The 17,291-nt window shown below is 38.1% G+C and overlaps 2 protein-coding genes across 9 annotated transcripts; one reads left to right on the top strand and one right to left on the bottom strand.

The window, feature by feature from the left end:
* Window positions 1-1,647: 1,647 nt before the first annotated feature.
* casp7 (caspase 7, apoptosis-related cysteine peptidase) lies at window positions 1,648-10,654 on the top strand. Of its 3 annotated transcripts, XM_061027467.1 has the most exons (7): window positions 1,648-1,796; window positions 2,087-2,205; window positions 5,097-5,248; window positions 5,336-5,464; window positions 6,807-6,982; window positions 7,324-7,462; window positions 7,579-10,654. In XM_061027467.1, the coding sequence occupies exons 2-7, from the start codon at window positions 2,087-2,089 to the stop codon at window positions 7,803-7,805; spliced, it is 942 nt and encodes a 313-aa protein (XP_060883450.1). In that variant the 5' UTR covers window positions 1,648-1,796; the 3' UTR covers window positions 7,806-10,654. The 3 variants fall into 3 exon arrangements, with proteins under 3 accessions (XP_060883450.1, XP_060883451.1, XP_060883452.1); XM_061027468.1 differs by lacking the exons at window positions 1,648-1,796; window positions 2,087-2,205 and adding an exon at window positions 3,580-3,995; XM_061027469.1 differs by lacking the exons at window positions 1,648-1,796; window positions 2,087-2,205 and adding an exon at window positions 4,050-4,440.
* A 973-nt stretch (window positions 10,655-11,627) lies between these two features.
* Window positions 11,628-15,003, bottom strand: si:ch211-28p3.4 (zinc-binding protein A33). Of its 6 annotated transcripts, none has more exons than XM_061027461.1 (6): window positions 14,924-15,003; window positions 14,709-14,804; window positions 13,669-13,896; window positions 13,518-13,537; window positions 12,588-12,730; window positions 11,628-12,428 (listed from the first exon to the last, which is right to left on the bottom strand). In XM_061027461.1, exons 1-6 carry the CDS (start codon window positions 14,957-14,959, stop codon window positions 11,851-11,853), a joined length of 1,101 nt encoding a protein of 366 aa, XP_060883444.1. In that variant the 5' UTR covers window positions 14,960-15,003; the 3' UTR covers window positions 11,628-11,850. The 6 variants fall into 6 exon arrangements, with proteins under 6 accessions (XP_060883444.1, XP_060883445.1, XP_060883447.1 ...); XM_061027462.1 differs by having other exon boundaries at window positions 14,721-14,804; window positions 14,924-14,999; XM_061027464.1 differs by having other exon boundaries at window positions 13,969-14,804; window positions 14,924-14,973.
* Window positions 15,004-17,291: the final 2,288 nt, after the last annotated feature.

The following is a 17,291-nucleotide window of genomic DNA, read 5'->3' as shown; positions in this document are numbered from 1 at the left end:
CAGAGAGGCTTCAGTTTAGAAGAGAGACGGCCAGTGACTCCCAGACCGTAGTGTAGTGCGTCTCTGGTGGAGGTAAACTTAGCTCTGTGACTATGAACTGACTCTTACTTGACACCATGTCCCATTATGGACCAACCCCCTCCATGGAGCACGCGAGAGGACTGGCTGAGTCCAGCTGTCTGTCTGCACAGAGAGAGGGACAGACAGAGTTGAAATGTCACTGTATATGTGTAATGATCCACAGTTGGACGGTTAGGTCAACTTCACCTCGTCATGACACTACGACATAAAGACTAAACTTCATCAAGAAGGTGTAATGACACATAAAAAGAAAATGATTTTAGTATTTAAGCAGCTCTTGACATACTTGTGAAAAAAGCAGAAGTGATAACAGGAATATAAGGAAATAAATGAAGAAATATTAACATCAAAATTTTAATGCAGTTTTTTTCAATGTTACTTCTTTAATGCTGACCGAATTTGTGACGCATTCAGAGATCATACATGAGTATATACTAAATAAAGCAGTCTAGCAAAATATAAGCTGGTCTAACACACTGACTGTCTTTTTTTAAACTGATACAACATGTTGTAAAACTAATAGTCAAACAAACACACTCCTATCAATAACTATATTTGAGAAATCAATTAGGCTATCACACTTCGATTGTATTTTGGGTACTCAAAATGACATTATGGATATAGATTTGTTGTTCATATTGGATATTTGAAATTAAAATTATGGTTATCTGCTAAATAAATCTCAAATTTCATATATTTAAAATACATTTACTAGTCATGGTTTTTAATATATATATACAAAAAGACATATAATTTAAGATATCCATAATGTCATTGAATATCCAAAATTTAAATAATGAATCGAAACAACTGGATTGTAGATATCTGATATATGCTCTGTTACAGATATCCAGAAGGTTCATTCAGAAAGAATGAAGTTGTAGATCTTTTTAAGGATTAAAAGATAGGCTAACAAATTTCGACAAGAAGAAATAAAGTTTTAGATATCTTAAAATAGCCTACTATTTCCGCTACTAAGAATGACTCTATAATAATAATAATAATAATAATACATTTTATTTAAAGGCGCCTTTCAAAACTCTCAAGGTCACCTTACAGAGCAGAGATAAAAACAACAAAGTAACAACACAACGATAAAATTAACATTAAAAACACAAATGTACAGGATGTAAAGAAGTTATGAGACCGGGTGGAGAATGATCAGACTGAATAAGCCAGTTTAAAAAGATGTCTTTTGAGATGAGATTTGAAAATGGAGAGAGAGTCGATATTACGGATTTGTGGTGGGAGGGAGTTCCAGAGGTTTATATATATTTCTAATTGCTATCTAAGTAGTAAGAAATCATTTTTCTAGGAGAATTGAACATTTCACATTTTTTATGTAATTATTTAATCACAATGTAATTTGGATATTCAAAGAATTGTTTCTCATATTAGAAAGGCCTATCTGAAATCAAAAATTATAACTAACAACAGCTGAACTATTGATATCTGAAAAGGGAGCAGAATGATGTGATAGGGACAGGTTATCTAATGTCAAACTTGCAATCAAACTTAGCAGACGTGTGTGACGCAGGGCTCTGACGTAGTGACGCACCTCAGAGACATGACGCAGGGCGTACTTTCGCTTTCTTAAGTTTTTTGAAGGAACAGAAAGTCGGCAGAAACTTTAGAGAAGGACAAAAAAAAACACTACCCGGTCTGACTTTTTGCAGAATTGAAGCTGACTTAGCATAACACAAGAACAACTGAGTGTGAGTTAATAATGCTGGCTTCAGTATATAGTATAATCTTCACTGTGGAGTATTTTCCTGTAACTACGCTAACCAGACACTAAGCTAACAAGTAGTATATTTTGGCTAACAAGCTTGCACTTAAAAGCCAGGCTAGCTGTGTGTTCATACAGCTGTTTGAACGGTGTGTAAGTTAGTAGTGTTAGAGAAGGAAACACATGTGAACGTGTCCCATGTCATAGTTGTTGTTGTTTTTTGTTTCTTTCTTACAAGTTGAATGGTACATTGAATTTACGAAACCTTCACAACAGATGGCTGGAGAACCTGCAGAGCCGACTGAACTCACTGCTCAAGAAGATGAAGGGAAGCTGGTGGGAGACGAGACAGACGCCAAACCTGACCGCAGAGGAAGATTTCTTCTGTTTGGGAGGTAACATTTCCAAAACACCTGGAGAAACACACACACACACACACACACGAATAATAAAACACTAATGCAGAGTAATGTTTTACTGTAGGTTTCACATTCATTATTATCCCCTTAACATTCAGTGTCTGAAAACTTAGATGGAGCAATACAGGAAAGCTCAAGTTAATTTTCTGTAGTCAATGTTGGTTATAATTCTGAAAAAGATTCTTGCCGTCTTTCTATAATTGTTTGTTCAGATCCTTTTTTATATGTCACAACCAGATTTGGATTTGTTCTGTAATTTGCAATCGTATATGCTGCAGAGTGTTTCTAAACTGAATTTCTCTCTAAGCTGTTCATAGTATCTGTAATTGATTACTCTAATGCAGTGCAGGTATTTATTTAAATGTATTTTAATCACTAATTACAATAAGAAACAATAGAGACCTTTATAAACATCAGTACTGTTTGAGTAGAATCCACTTTGCACATGAAAGTGACATTATTTCTTCTTAATCCTAAATTCAACTTTAAAAGTTATAACAATGTAACCCATAACAACCCAGTTTTAAATAACCTAAATAATAATACAGGGCAAGGCAGGTGAAAGCAATGTGGGGCTGATGTCAGTCCTTAAGTGTCAGCTCAAAATGAGATGCTTTACAACAGAGTCTGATATAATGGTTGCATAAGCTCAGTGTGTTATCATACAGTTTGTTTTCTGTCCCATTTGTCCCTTAAAAGTGTGGGCTATTACTGACTGGGTGAATCCTCAGTGTATTCCACTGTGACTCACAAGGTGGCACTGTGGACGTTTGTAGGAGAGGGAAATGTATCTCAGAAACTTGTCATCAGGTGCCTGTTTGCTCTGCTCTGTGTGACAATGAGTTTTTTACCCTGAACTTCCAGGATAACATGGGACAGTTTTTAATTATTATTTATAAAAATAAAAAAAAACATAACAAAAATAATGCAAAATAGTTTAAATAGATAGGATCCTCAGAAATAGGCATACCTTTAATGTTAAGAAGATATGGTGTGTCTGGTCTAAGGAATGGTATTATGTTCAGCATCACCGCTGAATTTATTAAGACCATTAAATACCTGGGCATAAGCAAATAAATCAAACTGATTCAAGGAATAAAAGGGACACCAAAGTATCATCAGCACAGTCATCAGTGAAAGACTGGACCAAACAACAGATTGACTTGTGTTGGCTCTTATACCATAGATGTCCTCTTCTAAAGTGACTGAGGATAATATCTTAATGATTGTCGGTACTTCTTTGACTGTTTTAATTTTTTTAAGTTTCTTTAAAAAAAGTGAAAAAAATCAAGAGATTTCAAAAATTACATTTTATCCTTAAAATGTTTTTTTCAGTCATTAGTGTTTTTTTTTTATAAGAACCCTGTCTTGTACATCCATCCCAGAAGGAGGCCTGTAGGTCCTCAGTATGTGTATGACTACAGGTGGATTCTGTGCCTGTCAGCAGAGGAGCAACTTGTTGCCCTGTCTGACCTCAGCAGGCAGTGGGGTGCTGGGGCCGTGTGTGAATAGGCCTTTAGAAAGCACTGGTGTGGTGGCGAGGCTGCTGACTCAGGGGGCTCACAGTGCGCCGCCCCTGTCCTCAGCACCTGCTGGCCCAGTCAGGTCTCCATCCAGTACAGAGAGCATGTCAGTATCCTAGCACACAGGTAAAAAATAAGGTGCCAGGTCTGGAGGAACATACTCTTTTGGGGGATAACAGAAAAACAAGACTAAACCAACGCATTTCAGATGCAGAGTGGCGTAGCGCTTAATGACGAACCCAGGTAAGTCTTGCATAACAGCTTCATTTTCCTCTTAACAGACCCCCAACCTGCTCCTCTTTCTGCTGTGCCCAGCCCGCAGCAAAACAGAGTTGCAGCTCTTCGCCTAGCCTCCACAATTGTTTGGTTACAGTGTGTTGGCACAATTTGGAGGTGGGAGGGGGGCTGGAAAAAGTTCTGGATCACATGTTTATTAGAAAAAGGATGGCTGGGCTGTCTGTTAGTGTGTGTGCATGGAACTGTTGGTGTGCATTGCTGTCCATTGTTCCCATGCCTGAGTAAGTTGATGACTAGGCTCTTCTGGAACAAGCCTAGATTTTTGAAGCCCCCAATGGGCCACTGTTGGCTTAGCTATCTGGATGGATCCTTTAAAGAATGGAAATATGACAGGTGTGTGAGATTTGCCACGCGTGGAAGATTTCCTCTTGCTCAGCCTACATCGATGCGAGTATGATTTTTTTATTACCTATGCTAAGGAAAAATGTTTTAGTGTCTTCTATTACACATTGGTGGATTACTGAAACCAAATTTGGCTGTGACTTTAATGCCTTATTTGACCATGTATGTACCACTTGATTACTGAGTAAGTGATTCAGAGTGTTTTCAGTTTCATTAGTGTTCATTAGAAGTCTTTATATTTACTCGTATTGATGGAATGCTAAGTGTGGTTGTATTAAAAGCGTTCTTATGCAATCTAAGATTCAAGAATATTTTCTTAGGCTTATTGGCCAATTGATGATAAGTATGTTTTTTTCTAACGCTTAGCATCAATGATGTTTAGTTTGGAATGGCTTGCCAGTTAGTTTTTCTTATTCTTTGTTATTTTCATTCCCACCGTTTTTGCATTATTCATATGTTTGTTGTTGTTTGGTATCTGTGTTTTTTCGTGTATGGTCCTGAAGCCAATTATGTTTGAATATTTATGGATATGATCTGTGTGTTTTCCATACATCTGCTTAATAGGAAGAATTAGACGTCTCTAAAAATATAAGTAGACATAAAACATTTTGCATTAAGTTGAAAATACATTATGGATGAGGTGGACTGGTAAATGATGGTTTAAATCAACCATCAATAATTAACATCAGTGTCTCTGACTTTTAGTAAGAAGAATAAGGATGGCCAGATGCGGGGGCAGGACTACTCTTCTGAAAGCCATTACCGAATTGTTTCACCAACATTCCAGTATAAGATGAGCCACCAACGAGTGGGCAAGTGTATCATCATCAACAATAAAAACTTTGATGAAAAGACAGGTACAGCAAACATTTTAAACTACTTATTCAGTTTAGCTCCATATTACTACACAAAGAGAGTGTATTCTGAGCAGATTGTCTTGACAGGGATGAATGTACGCAATGGCACGGACCGAGACGCAGGTGAGCTGATTAAATGCTTCAAGAGCCTGGGCTTTGATGTCTGCATCTACAACGATCAGACTTGTGAGAAGATGGAACGTCTCCTCAGAGAGGGTGAGTAGTGAACACCTCAGTCATTATCATACTTTCCTTGCTCCTTGTGAAGGTAGGAAACAGTAGGAAGCCAAAACGTATCCTAATGACCAAAACTTTAACCAAAATGGCCTTGGTGAAACATCTTCAAGAATTGTCTCCCTCGTTAAACTGGTTGTAACTCTGCTGTAACTGCCAATTTATCAGGTTCACCTAACTGTCGAATCAAGTGGTGCACAATTAACCAAACTCCTTGACAGTTTTAATGTTCACCTTTTTACTTTTCTGCTGGGGCTGCTAAGCTGTGTTAAATCTGAGGTTGGAGAATCCAACACGAGTTAGGATGTTTGAAAGTTTCCAATCCAAGAAATGCCAAAACGTGTAAGGTGAACAAAAAAAAAAGAACTTGCTCTTCAGTGAGTAGCTTGCTATTGAACTCTGATTAAGGACTCACAGTCAATAGACTAAGTGACCTTTTAAGTGGGTTTGTTGCAGTTTGAAAGGCAGTTGCATAATCCCAGCCAGGTTGCTGGAAATGTGTCAGTGTGGCATCACTGTTCAGAGAAGCTTCAAGTTCACTGGAAAGATAATGTTATCTGATGTACAACTCACCTCTCAGGTATTATAAACTTCTTAAGTTCAGATAACCTGAGAGGTGACATTAAAAGTTCAATACAATGTGATTTGACGTTTTAATAGCCTCTATACTTTCAAATCAGCATACATTTTTCCCACGTATCATTGAGGTATAAAGATGACAGCAGGTGAAGTTTCTTTATTTAATAAGACCATCAACTCAACACTGAAAGATAGAGTATCTCTGATGAATCTTAGGGTGTTTAAAACCCGGTGTGCAAGCTGTCAATCGAACCTTGGTGTAGACCAAACTGTACCGAGACTGCTTGAAGAGATGGGTCTCAGTCCACTTTTTTCGGACTCCGTTGCGATTTTTTTGTGGTATGAAACTGAACCCCGTTTTGATTGTATGAAAGATTTATAAATGAGACCCTAGAGCAGAGGGGATGAGAGGTGACACTTCAGTGGTTTGTTGTCATTATCAGACCTGGCTTTAGTTGTTTCAATAAAACACATCACCATTCAGATGTGTCAGTCCGTACATTGTCAAAAGCCACTTTCATAGACGTCTACCCAACATACTTACCCCTGTTTCCCTGTTTATCAAATTAAGGGAAGTTTGAAGTTTATTTCCATCCTAATTCTAAACTATCCGACTAAAAAGGATTAAAGGGCTAAGTCATCTCCAGAGTGCAACAAAGGTTCCCAGATATTTTACTAATTTCAAGTTTATTGAGGCCTTGGCCAAGCTAAGCGACGAGTGTGTTTTTGTGTGTGTATGGGTCAGCCTCGGAGGAAGACCATAGTGACAGCTCGTGTTTCGCCTGTATCCTGCTAAGCCACGGGGAAGAGGGCATGATCTACGGAACAGATGGAGCCATGCCCATCAAGACCATGACCTCATTGTTCAGGGGAGACATGTGCAAAAGCTTAGTTGGAAAGCCAAAACTCTTCTTCATCCAGGTACGAATATTTATGATGTGTTTATTATTTTATTTTTTTTATTTGCTCATGTGATGTGAAAAATGTGCTGGAGGTATGTAAAGTAATGTTGCAATTTATTTGTGTCAAATTAGAAACCTGTGACCCAAACAGTCAACCAAGGGGTTGAATGACAAGAAAAGGAACTCTTATTTTGATAAGAAGAAATATTCAAACTGGCCATTGGACATTTCATTGTTAATTGTGTACAGTTTTGCCCATCGCAGCCTTTAAACACAGAACATTTTTAATTGCTTCACCAGGTCATCGTTGAGAAAGCTACTCAGGATCACAATGAAATGTCATTTCATTTACTTCACCAGGCTTGTCGGGGTTCCGAATTTGATGATGGTATACAGACAGATTCAGGTCCACCAAATGATACCCTGGAGACAGATGCTAATCCGAGACATAAGATCCCTGTGGAGGCAGATTTCCTCTTTGCCTACTCCACAGTGCCAGGTACTTAACACTTGTATTCAGGTCTCTATTTGTTGCATATATTTTTACTGTGGTGTCATTGCTTTGAGCAAACACACAGAGCATTGTTCCACTGCTGATTCAATTTGATTTTCCAGGGTATTACTCATGGAGAAACCCAGGGCGTGGCTCCTGGTTTGTCCAAGCGCTCTGCAATGTCCTCAATGAGTTTGGCAAACAATTGGAGATCATGCAGATCCTCACACGGGTAAACTACATGGTGGCCACCAGCTTTGAGTCCTGGTCTGAAGATCCGCGCTTCAGTGAGAAGAAGCAGATTCCGTGTGTGGTCTCCATGCTGACCAAAGAACTCTATTTCAACTGACCGCCAACCTAAATAACTGTACTGTATGATCCCAAAGACTGACTGACTGACCGACTGACTGACTTGACTGACCGTTTCAGGTACCGACTAAGTAGTCAAAGCATTCAGGGATGATTCAGGCCCAGCAGCACATTGCACATTTGGAGCACATATGACACTTTGCATGTGTGGTTGGGCCCGAAAACAAGCACTCTGTGAGAAAAAAGATATTACAGTGGCACTCCTCGTTCATGTGTTGTGGTGAAACTTCTTCCTCTTCTTCAGGTTATTATTCAGAATAATGGCGTCACATTTGATCTAATCTTTTTGACAGGCATTGTTAAATATTCATGTTGTTCTACTAGCCCGCAAAATTTGCTGCCAGTTTTTGTGGGTTCGGCGAATCATATCTGAATATGCGTCTGTCGAATTTTCCAGCACTTGCAATAGACTTTGAAACGAATTGGATAGTTTAGTTTCAAATTATGCTCTTAGTCTTCTGTCTATCTACTTAACATTGGGACTGCTGAGAGAAGTTTCTCCAGACTAAGATCAAATCTACGGAAGCCCTGAGTGGCAAGTGTGAAAACAAATATTTTAAGGTTGTTTTCTTTATTATTTTTTTATGGCATAACAATTAGTGAAGAAATAGGAATTTGCCATCATTTTTTAAGTTTCTCTTTAAAAGATTAATCTGTGACACGGCAGGGGGGAAAAAAGCGTATTTTTTTTCTGCATGTATAAACAGTTGAAGAATGTTTGAAAAATAGGGTAGTGGGGCAATTCAGTTTCCCTTGGCCATATAATTATTATTTCTTTTTTTACTTTTTAAAAAATGATCATAATTAAAAGATCTTACAGGCACAATTTTTCACAAAAGAGCATAAATTATAAACGAAGTCGAGGAAAAGGAATACATACCCAAAGGCTGCTCAGGGCTTCTGTAAAAATTCAACAACAAAAAAAACCTCTTACTAAAAATACTCTGTCACCAATACATAGTAAAGTACATGGGAAACCAGGTGACATTTGAATTATTAAAAAAAAACCAATTAATTTTTACATAAACAGCTGAAGTGAAGGCTATTTGAGTCTATGGAGCGTCAAGAAAATCCTATCAGGATTTTAAAGCATTTAATGCCATAGCAAACAGGAGGGAGCTGCCTTAATTGCAAAACCCTGTCTGGTGCACTGTTAGACACAAAACAAAAAGTATTGCATCTGGAAAATGGACCAGATCATTTTCAGCTATTTGTGTTTTAATGTTTTCAGCTGCAGTTGTCAAAAATAAGAGACGAAAGACCATTCTAGCCTTCCTAGCAGAGTTTAAGTTGGTAGCATTATGCTGGCATCCTCAGGTTCTTTAATGTCCCATGAAGTGGGTAAATGTAATGTTAAAGAATGTCTTAATCACATGGCTTGGAAGGTGTAATCTTTTGCTGTGTATTCATAGTTATATGGGATTTTGGGTCTAGTGCATAGTATATAGTTCACTTCCATTCAAACAAAGTTTATTTCTAATTTTTCAGTTTTCTCAGCATGATGTTAAAAACTTACCTTATTGTACAACCCTGAGTAAGTGAAGTTCATGTATTTTTTTAAATGACATGAATCATGCACTTGTCTTCCTAGTCAGGGTCCAGCACATCAGTTGAATATCCCTCTTTTAAGCTACATACTATTATATTTAGACATTCCTCTTTATCATTTTTAATAACCGATAGGGTTCATGCTGTAGAATATTAACATCAAAAAGAAATGTCTGAAGCTGTGTTAAAACATTTGAGGAATATAATAGTGTTAAACTGGACCACGACCCAAAGCACAAATGCCACATCATTTCACTGTATATTAGTGTTGTACACTGTTATTACACACTACACTGTTTTAAAAAGTACCTAGCAAGTTCTTCCTTATTTTATTTTTTAAATGAACCTTTGATTAATACAGAATAAAAAAATAAATCATTAAGAATTTTTTTTTTTTTACCTGGATAGACAATTCTTAAGCACATGGTGCACTTTGCTAAGTTTTTTTAAAAACAGCATTGAAGAATAAATTAATAAAAGATGTATCAAAGATGTGTAAAGTAACATCTAGAATATGTTTTTTTTAATTTTTTTTATTTAATAGACATTTGCTAATGGTATGCAAGATTTACAAAACATTTGTTTCTGCACCTGTGGATATTTTGTCCCAAAGTCTGTCAATCACAGAGGCAGCTATTACTGGTGGTAACAAGTTTGAACATCCACAATCCTCATGTCCGCAATACGCAATCATTGTTGCTGCAATGTTTTTACTTTTTTCACTTGATTGCATGTTTCAGTAACTTAGGGGAAAAGTTAAGCACTAGATATTAGCTTGTCATAATTATTATTATTTTTTACTTTTTACTCCTTGTATTTTTTTCTTTTTTCTTAAATTATTTTTTGATAGCACTATAAACATTTATAGTTGCCAGAAGTGGAACCAATACTGGCCTAAGTTAGAGACATGTACCATTCTACGCTTGTCCAATACAACAACAAGTCTTGAATTGTCTCAACACATGGATCTCTGATCAGTGATGTGGTGCCCAACCTGTGCTGAAAGGAGTGTTTGCTCCACTTGTTTTGGAATGGAATTGAAGAAGGGAAAATGTATTTTCAGGGGTAAAATTTTTTAATGCTTTCCGGGGTAAATGCTTTTGTCCTCAGGAATATATTTAAAACGATTTGGGAAAAATGAATGAATGAATTTCAATGAAAGTATAATCTGGCCCATTTTTTTATTTGGGGCAATACATTGTTTAAAAAAAATATTCAAACAGAGGAATGCTTATGTAAACATTTTGTTGTATGAAACATAAAGAATTTATTGTGTAATAAGTTGTGCGTCATTTTTCTTTTAACATTTTTAACAGACAACATTTCAAAGTTAATTTTTACTTGTTTTAAATTTATCTCAAATTTAGACACACTTTTACTTTTTATTTTGCTTTTTATTTAAGCAAGGAGAACTCACTAAGACCAAGATCTATGTTCCAGAGATAAACTGCAACAATAGAAGTAAAACAAAATAGAATAAACATATTTAAAAACTGTTTCTAAGATTAAATGTACCGTACATTCAGAAATGCATATACGAACTGTTTAGCCCATGCCCCATCCCCATATTTGCACACACTACTCCAAAGATTATGGCTGCAGTGAAAAGCCAGTCCTCCCCCATCCCTTTCTAACCTTGTTATTGTATAGCGGCCAAACTTTGAAGTCTTGGTTTATGGCTTAAGATGTTTGTAGAGAAGAGTATAACGGGAGTTTACCAATAAGTGCTTTAGGTTAAAACCAAATCATCCTTGAGATTGACTTAAAGAGTTTTACATGTATACTTGGGCTTGTCTGTTTGAATCTAAAATTGTATCACCAACAAAACATGAAAACTCATTTGGAGGCAATATCATTTAATGTAAACAGAAGTTGCCCAAAATTAGATCCCTGGGGTACTCCATGTTGACCACCATCTGCAGTAATTGCTTGAGTTCAATTCACAAATTAGTTGACTAGCAATCACATCAAGACTAAAAGATACAATTCAGCTTAAAAAAATTGACAGTTTTAAGAGCCATGATGGTCACTTGTATTGACTTTGTCATTTATCATAAATAAATGATTGTACCATACCAAGGTCAGGTATTTCGTTTGCAGTTGCCTCACAGTAAGAAAAATATCACCCTTATAATCCTTTGAGCTAAAAATGCCCATTTACAGTGGACAAATCAGTTTCTTGAATAAATAATCAAATAGCTTATCTATCTTAGTCCAAGGCAAATTATTATTATTATTTATTATCATTATTATGTATGAGCCACATGACCAGAGAAACTAAAAGAAAGATATGCTTTTGAAATTCACCAGGGCAAATTTACACTAGCCTGACATGTACAGTACTCAGTCCCAATGCTTGCAGGAAGGTAGTAGTTTAAAATAAAACAGCTCTAAGTAATGCCCATGCCCCACTGCCAAACACATTCCTGATATTTCTGCCCCATCTACCCTGCCCCGCGAGGTGTTCTTGCCCCACCTCAGAGAACAGGAGCTGATCGAGATGCATCGCAGATCTTTAGGGACTTCCAATTTGTGCCTTCATTGTCATGGCCTGGACATAATGCCTGATGTAAGGTGTCAGTAAACGTTCCGGTGCAAAAGCAATGGAGAGGCGTCATGGTGTCAGCTCCTAGAAAACACACCAAACCACCGGGGAAACTGCAGCACACCCCAATGCGGTTGAACTTTTTTCCTGCCAGCAGAGGCAGCTCATGTGGGACACCCCCATGCCAGGCTGTGTAGTCTCCATTAAAATATTCCACACACCAAGACTCTTTGCCTCGGCCCAACCAGGAGTCCTCTTCACGGCCCTTGCGTGGGATGCTCGGGTAGGTGAGCCCCAGCTCCCAGTAGGTCTTCCCACTCACATCAACCTCCCAGTACTGGCGGCCCTCGCTGAAGCCCTGCTTGCTTATTACATTCAGGGTGGTGTCAAAGCGGGAAGCAGCTTCTGGGACATCCTGCCAGGTGTCTGTGTAGGTTACTGAGTCACCTGGGGGGGAGATTATCAGCTTTGGGTGAGCTGTGTCAGCATCAAGGACAACATCTGCAGCATCTGTGAAAGAAAGCACAAAAATGTAGTGTCTTGTTTAAAAAAAGATAGTTCCTAAGCTTGATGCACATCCTAATAAGACAGTAACTGTAGAACCTTTGACATAGCTAGGAGCAAAACTCCTTCACTCTTCAATCTACCTGTCTGTCTGAGAGAACTCACAGCTTTGAAACAGCTTCTTGGTGACGGGGACCTGTGACCTGATGAACAGCAGCAGGTTGATGGTGAGACTCAAGAGTTGTTCGTTCTTGAACTCGTCCATCTGAATCAGGTCAGGGTCAGTCAACTTAAGAATCTCAGATATTCTAATTTTAGAAAAAAACAGAGATAATTCCTCATTAAGAGATAAGAACACATGTCAAAGACACCACAACGGTACAAATCCAAAGAAAAAACTAATTCAAGTTAACCCTGGAACATATCAGATATATATCAGATCAGATTTTTTTGTAAATGTTATGACAAATAAAGACTTTAATTTGTTACTACTTTCATCAGTTTTCAAAAGGGAAATCTTTGGTAGATACACTCAATGATGAGCACAATAAATCCTGCAAATTATTTTCATTTTCAATTAGTGCAGGTTATTTTTAGGATTAATGCGTTAAGGGTCAGACAAAGTCCAAAAACGGATCATAAACCTTTCCCACAGCCTAAAAGCAAGGCCTTCGAATTGCTCCCTTTGTCCAAACCCCCAAACTCTTCACTAATTATCATCAATAACAAAGACAAGCAGCCAATTTTATAGTATTACAATCAATGGTGTGACATCATTGCCTGGAGAAAAAAAAAGCGAATCAATTTTTTCACGATAGTTGGCATCCGGTGTTTACTTCTAACGCATAATTGACTAATCTTGTGGCTCTTTTTGGGGCTGTTTTTGCCTATTCATGTGGAAGCTGAAGGGAGACATGAGATGAAAAGAAAGAGGGGACGATAAGCAGCAAAGGGAGAGGCTTGAAATCAAAAGCCCACATGGGATACACGCTTAAGATGCTTTGATCTATAATGTGATCTATCAAAACTGATTATTCTTTACTTACACACACAGGTTTTTGAGACAAACTCTTATTTTCTGAAAGGTGAACTCACCTCTTGTCTTTTTCAGCGTTCTGTAAAAGATTGAAATAATTGGCATCATTATTGATCTTGATATCATTGTGAGAGCATGTTGAGAAAAAATGTAAAAATTACTTTATACCTCATTCCTTTACACAAAATCACAGCTTTAAGTTTCGCTTACCATTACACCAAGTTCTTGTGTTTTCATTTTGGCTAACACGTCAGACATTTCCTGGTCCAGTTCTTGAGTGAGGTGATAGCACTCCTCTATCCTGTCCTCCACCAACTTCTCTGTGGCCTCATGCTCTGTGTCTAGCTGGGTCAGAGTGATCCGAAGATCATCATCCAGAACCCGCTTCATGTCCTCGTACTTTTTCCTGATTTTTTCCTTCACCTCGTTGGTCTTTTTCTGTGATGGAATTGCATGGAGAGTTAAAAAAAAAAAAAAAAAAAAAAGTGTTCGTAACAGAGTTATGCATACCATATTTAAACAGTGGACATGTCAGGGGCATGTCCCAGCTGTCATTGGGCGGGAGGCGGGGCACACCCTGGAGCGGTCAACAGTCAATCACAGGGCTGACATATAGAGACACAAACAGCCACACTCAACTTTCACATCCACTTTACATGCAATTTTAGTGCCACCAATTAACCTAATGAGCATGTCTTTGGACCGTGGGAGGAAGCTGAAGTACCCAAAGAGAACCCACGCATGCAGGGAGAGAACATGCTAATTTTTGCCGACGAGGGTTCAAACCAGGAACTTTTTCGCTGTGAGCCAGCAGTGTTAACCACTGCACCACCATGCAGCCCATATAACACATTTTAACCTTGAGGTAAATTTACTACAGCAGCACGAGGACATGCTCTGTATTCCACCAGTAGTGTCTTAAATCAAGACAATGAGGCACTTAAGGAAGAAATGTAAGAATCTGTAAAAACCAGTCACTCAGCAGCATGCATTGTGATTTAGGAATGATACTTGTGTTGCCTTAGAACATCGAGGTTACTTGAAATAACACTAATGGAAAACAATCTGCCTTGCAACAAAATTATGTCTGCTTATGATGACTTTTCACCAACATCTAATCCCACGGATTATTTTGCAGGTGTTGGCTACAAGCCTGCAGGCTGAATGCAAAAAAAAAGAAATGATTAACAAATGGCATTCGTCATAAAGCCTTTTGTTCTACCTTCAATAGAACAATACAAAGGACTCACTGTTATCGCCACCTGCTTGGCTGCCAGTTTCTTCATCCTGTAGGCGATTAAATCTCTCTGTTTCTGCAGGTGCTGTTGATGTTTCAGAAGAGATTCCTTTAAAACACACATGCCGTGAACATGAAAAAAAAAAGATGATGAAATAAAGGTAGAAGAACCAAAAGTTCAGGGTGCACGGTCAATAGTGTTAAAGAAGCCAATGTGTAAGCGCTTACTTCATTTAGGGCCTTCCCTCCTGCCTTACTATTCATTTCAGCTCAGTGGTACAGATTAAACTCCACTAAACAGGACAACACGACCAGGAGGGCTTTTATAGTCATGTCACTGGTGTGAAGGCTGTGCTGTGGGGGAGGGGTGGCCTTGTGATATCTGGACGGGTACACTTGCAAGTACATGCCTTTCATTAACAAGGAGGGAACATGAGTTCAAACTTTGTAAACAAGAAAGAAACATTCAGAAAGAGAGAAGGGCGACAGATTGGCACAATTGTCAGAGTTGAGGAAAATGTGCCCAATGTCCTAGTGAACAAATGGCTCTATTTCTACTAAACTGACACTGACCTTGAGGTATGTTTGTGCCTCTGACCTACATGCACCTTTGAGGACGCTTTTAGGAGACGTTCAAAGTGCTTTAGTTCCTCATGGAAAAGATCAAATATTCTCAGAAAGTGCATGTTTAAAGTGCTAACTGTGACCCCTTATGACCTTTTACATGCAATAGCATAAATCACCAGTGCGTATTTACAAGCATGTCGCTGTCAAATGCACCAAAGGCAACAAACTCTCCTCCTTCACATGTAAATGGCGTCAGCTTAAGTCACACGCGTCATGGCAAATATATAAAATGTCAATACTCCCTCAGAATTGAACTGATCCATCTCCTCCTCCGTGTTTTTCCTTACTTATTACTCATCGGAGGACACGTGTCAGAGTAGCATGACACAACAAATCTCACTGACGTGCCCATTAACAGAATCATTTCAGAAAGAGGGATGGTTTAAACTGCCCTTTAAGAGAGCGACCTGTCAACTTATGTCACGTGAGGTGAACTTGAGGTGACTCGACTGATTCAAGACACGTTAATCTGTCTTCTACAAAGCATGTGTTAGCTTCTTATGTTGCAACTAAACCTCACCCTTGAACACCACTATGGAACTTCACTTCAATACTTTCTATTTAGCCATTTTAAGTTCATTATAAACATTCAATAAATATTTGCTTTATAAGGTCATTGTAAATGATAAGCAGTGGTTTTTATTATTAATTCAACTCCTCATGCATAGAGGCTTGGGTTTTGACACAAAACAGTTAAATACATAAAGATGTGTTGTCCTATGAGATATGATGCATAAGTAATAAACCTTAAAATTAGCTTTTATCTGTTCACAGCTAAATTAAACTGGCTGTTTTTCAGTGTAGCCCTTTTTTGTTGGAAAATGTCTTGCTCTTTACAGTTAATGTTATTAAATGAGAAATAGGATAACAAGTCATACACTGTCATAGCTTTGCAGCAATGAGTAAGATACACAACAGAGAATTGGATATAAGTAAAATATAGGATATAGGATCAATAAGACACCAAAGTAAAGAAAGGGTGCTTAATAAAAAATCAACAGGAGTCTGATAAGTTAAGCACAAAAACAAGCTTGGTATTAGTAATGGCAGTAACATTGACTGTTGCTTTGTGATAATGTAAGGTTGAAGAAATTATATTGCTAGAGAAATGTTAAGATAGCTGTGATCCATCCATTATCTATACTGTTTTTCCTTTTGGTTCCCATCCCAGCTGTCATTGGGCGAGAGGCGGGGTACACCCTGGACTGTTCACCTGTCAATCACAGGGCTGGCACTTAGAGACAGACAACCATCCACACTCACATTCACACTTACATCAAGAAGTAAGGTGCAGTACCTCAAGGGAAACCATGCATGCACGGGGAGAACATGCAAACTCTGAACGGCGAGGCCGTGTCCCTGTCCGACGGAGACTTGAACTGCCTCACTGTGAGGCAACAGTGCTAACCACTGCACGTCAGTGCAGCCGCTGTATGTGACATCACATGTAATTGTACATATTGAGAATTTAATTTGAATGCATTTATTTTATTTGGACAATGCAATTTAACATAGTTTCAATACAACGCATGAAACTGAGGTGCTGCACAGAGAGTTTATAGCTATTGCTAATTTCCAACTCAAGTCCCTAGCTGGGCATTTGGGTAAACAAACACGTTTATAAAATATACAACACTGTATGTGGATACATTAAAATACATGTACAACAATATGACAACACAAAATTCTAAAATGACCTGTCCCCTTTAAAACAACCTGCCTTAACTTGTTAATGATAAGCTACACTAATTTGATTTCATAAGACTGCAAGCTATAAATCTGTACGTGTCAAAAGCTGTCATTGAGCTCCAGAATTCCTCAATGTGGTACTCTTTTTTTAAAATCAAACCCTGTTGCACCTCAGCCTCCCTAACCTCGATTGGTACCTGTATCATTTCTGATGTTTAATTCAAAGTTCACATTATGATGTTGTACACATCAGGAGAAATGCCTGAACAATTCCCCAGTG

Source organism: Labrus mixtus, chromosome 21 (genome assembly GCF_963584025.1).
Source record: "Labrus mixtus chromosome 21, fLabMix1.1, whole genome shotgun sequence".
Taxonomy (NCBI): domain Eukaryota; kingdom Metazoa; phylum Chordata; class Actinopteri; order Labriformes; family Labridae; genus Labrus; species Labrus mixtus.
The sequence above is the reverse complement of the archived record's forward strand: the minus strand, read 5'-3'. Positions and strand labels throughout refer to the sequence as shown.

Bases quoted from the DNA above. Each gene is read 5' to 3' on its own strand.
- casp7 (XM_061027467.1), top strand. From the start codon at position 2,087: ATGGCTGGAGAACCTGCAGAGCCGACTGAACTCACTGCTCAAGAAGAT. The intron at 2,206-5,096 runs GTAACATTTCCA...TCTGACTTTTAG, and splicing joins AGATTTCTTCTGTTTGGGAG to TAAGAAGAATAAGGATGGCC. The intron at 5,249-5,335 runs GTACAGCAAACA...TTGTCTTGACAG, and splicing joins AAACTTTGATGAAAAGACAG to GGATGAATGTACGCAATGGC.
- si:ch211-28p3.4 (XM_061027461.1), bottom strand. From the start codon at position 14,959: ATGAATAGTAAGGCAGGAGGGAAGGCCCTAAATGAA. The intron at 13,897-14,708 runs GTGAGTCCTTTG...ATTCCATCACAG, and splicing joins CCAAGCAGGTGGCGATAACA to AAAAAGACCAACGAGGTGAA. The intron at 13,538-13,668 runs GTAAGCGAAACT...AATCTTTTACAG, and splicing joins CACAAGAACTTGGTGTAATG to AACGCTGAAAAAGACAAGAG.